The sequence below is a fragment of the Miscanthus floridulus genome, chromosome 3, assembly GCF_019320115.1.
Source record: "Miscanthus floridulus cultivar M001 chromosome 3, ASM1932011v1, whole genome shotgun sequence".
NCBI lineage: Eukaryota > Viridiplantae > Streptophyta > Magnoliopsida > Poales > Poaceae > Miscanthus > Miscanthus floridulus.
Genome location: NC_089582.1, coordinates 448,701 through 450,011, shown reverse-complemented (window position 1 = coordinate 450,011; position 1,311 = coordinate 448,701). Strand labels below are relative to the sequence as shown.

Here is a 1,311-nt window from a genome sequence, read left to right as displayed (position 1 = left end):
AAACTAAGTTATTGTAAGACTTTCGCTAATTTACTCTGATGTAGATATTTGAATAAATGTTGTAATATTGCAATGACTCTGTAATGGGATCCTGCTCAGAAATCGTGGATGATTCGGGGTTCCCCGAGGACACCCGACAGTCTTCTTAAGTTACCGGGAACATATGCATAGATATCAAAGGTCGTTGGACAGTGACAGGTGCATGTGGGCCCTATAATTTAGGAGGTTTTGCCATAGGGGGATCCAATGCCATCCACTCCAAGCACCAGCACAGGGTACGCTATCGAGAGGCATGCATCACCAAGTTGGCCATCCCCTCTTTCCTTAGCTGGTCGGACTCCCCATTCACTTTTGATCAGAGAGACCATCCATCCCACGTCCCACGAATGGGTCGCTACCCGCTCATCATCCACTCCATCATCCACAAGAAGTGCCTCACCAAGGTGATGATGGACGGACGGAGCGGCCTCAACATTCTATACGCTGACACCCTCGATGCCATGTGCATCCCCTGGTCAGAGTTTCGTCCCATGAGCTTTCCCTTCCATGGTGTGATCTCGGGGACGTAGGCGTACCCACTCAAGCAGATTGACCTGCCTGTCACATTTGGCGACTGAGCCAACTTTCGCTCGAAGGTCCTGACCTTCGAGGTGGTGGACTTTCTACAGTCCTACCATGCCATCTTGGGGTAGCCATGCTATGCCAAGTTCATGGCAATCCCCAATTATACCTACCTCAAGATAAAGATACCAGGACCGAACGACATCATCACCATGGGTAGCACCTTCTCGCACGCCTACATGTGCGACCGTGAGCATTATGAGCCCACCACTGCCGTCATCAACTCCCCCGAGCTCCCGAAGCTCAGGAATTCAGCTACTCTAGCAGTCCCCGACTGTAATGGGCCAACCTCCTCGAGTGCCTTCCATCCTGTCGAGGAAACTAAGGCGGTGGAGATCAACCCCACTGACCCGACTAAGATGGTGCAGATCGAGACCAAGCTCCCAGCCAAATAGGAAAGCGAGCTCACTGACTTCAAACACGCAAATCAGGATGTCTTCGCATGGAAGCCTTCTAACATACCGGGCATACTGAGGGAGGTCACCGAGCATGCACTATGTGTCATCCTAGGCTTAAAGCCTACCAAGCAACGCCTGTGTCGCTTTGATGACGAGAGGCACAAGGCCATAGGCCAAGAGATCACCAAACTTCTAGCAGCCAGATTCATCAAAGAGGTATACCACTCCGACTGGCTAGCCAACCATGTTCTTGTGAAAAAAGAAGAATGAGAAATGGAGAATGTGTGTTGAT

At 50.7% G+C, this 1,311-nt stretch overlaps 1 protein-coding gene across 1 annotated transcript; it reads left to right on the top strand.

The window, feature by feature from the left end:
• The first annotated feature begins 710 nt into the window (after positions 1-710).
• Positions 711-1,016, top strand: LOC136542936 (uncharacterized). Its single transcript, XM_066535544.1, has one exon. The coding sequence runs from the start codon at positions 711-713 to the stop codon at positions 1,014-1,016; it is 306 nt and encodes a 101-aa protein (XP_066391641.1).
• The last annotated feature ends 295 nt before the right edge of the window (positions 1,017-1,311 follow it).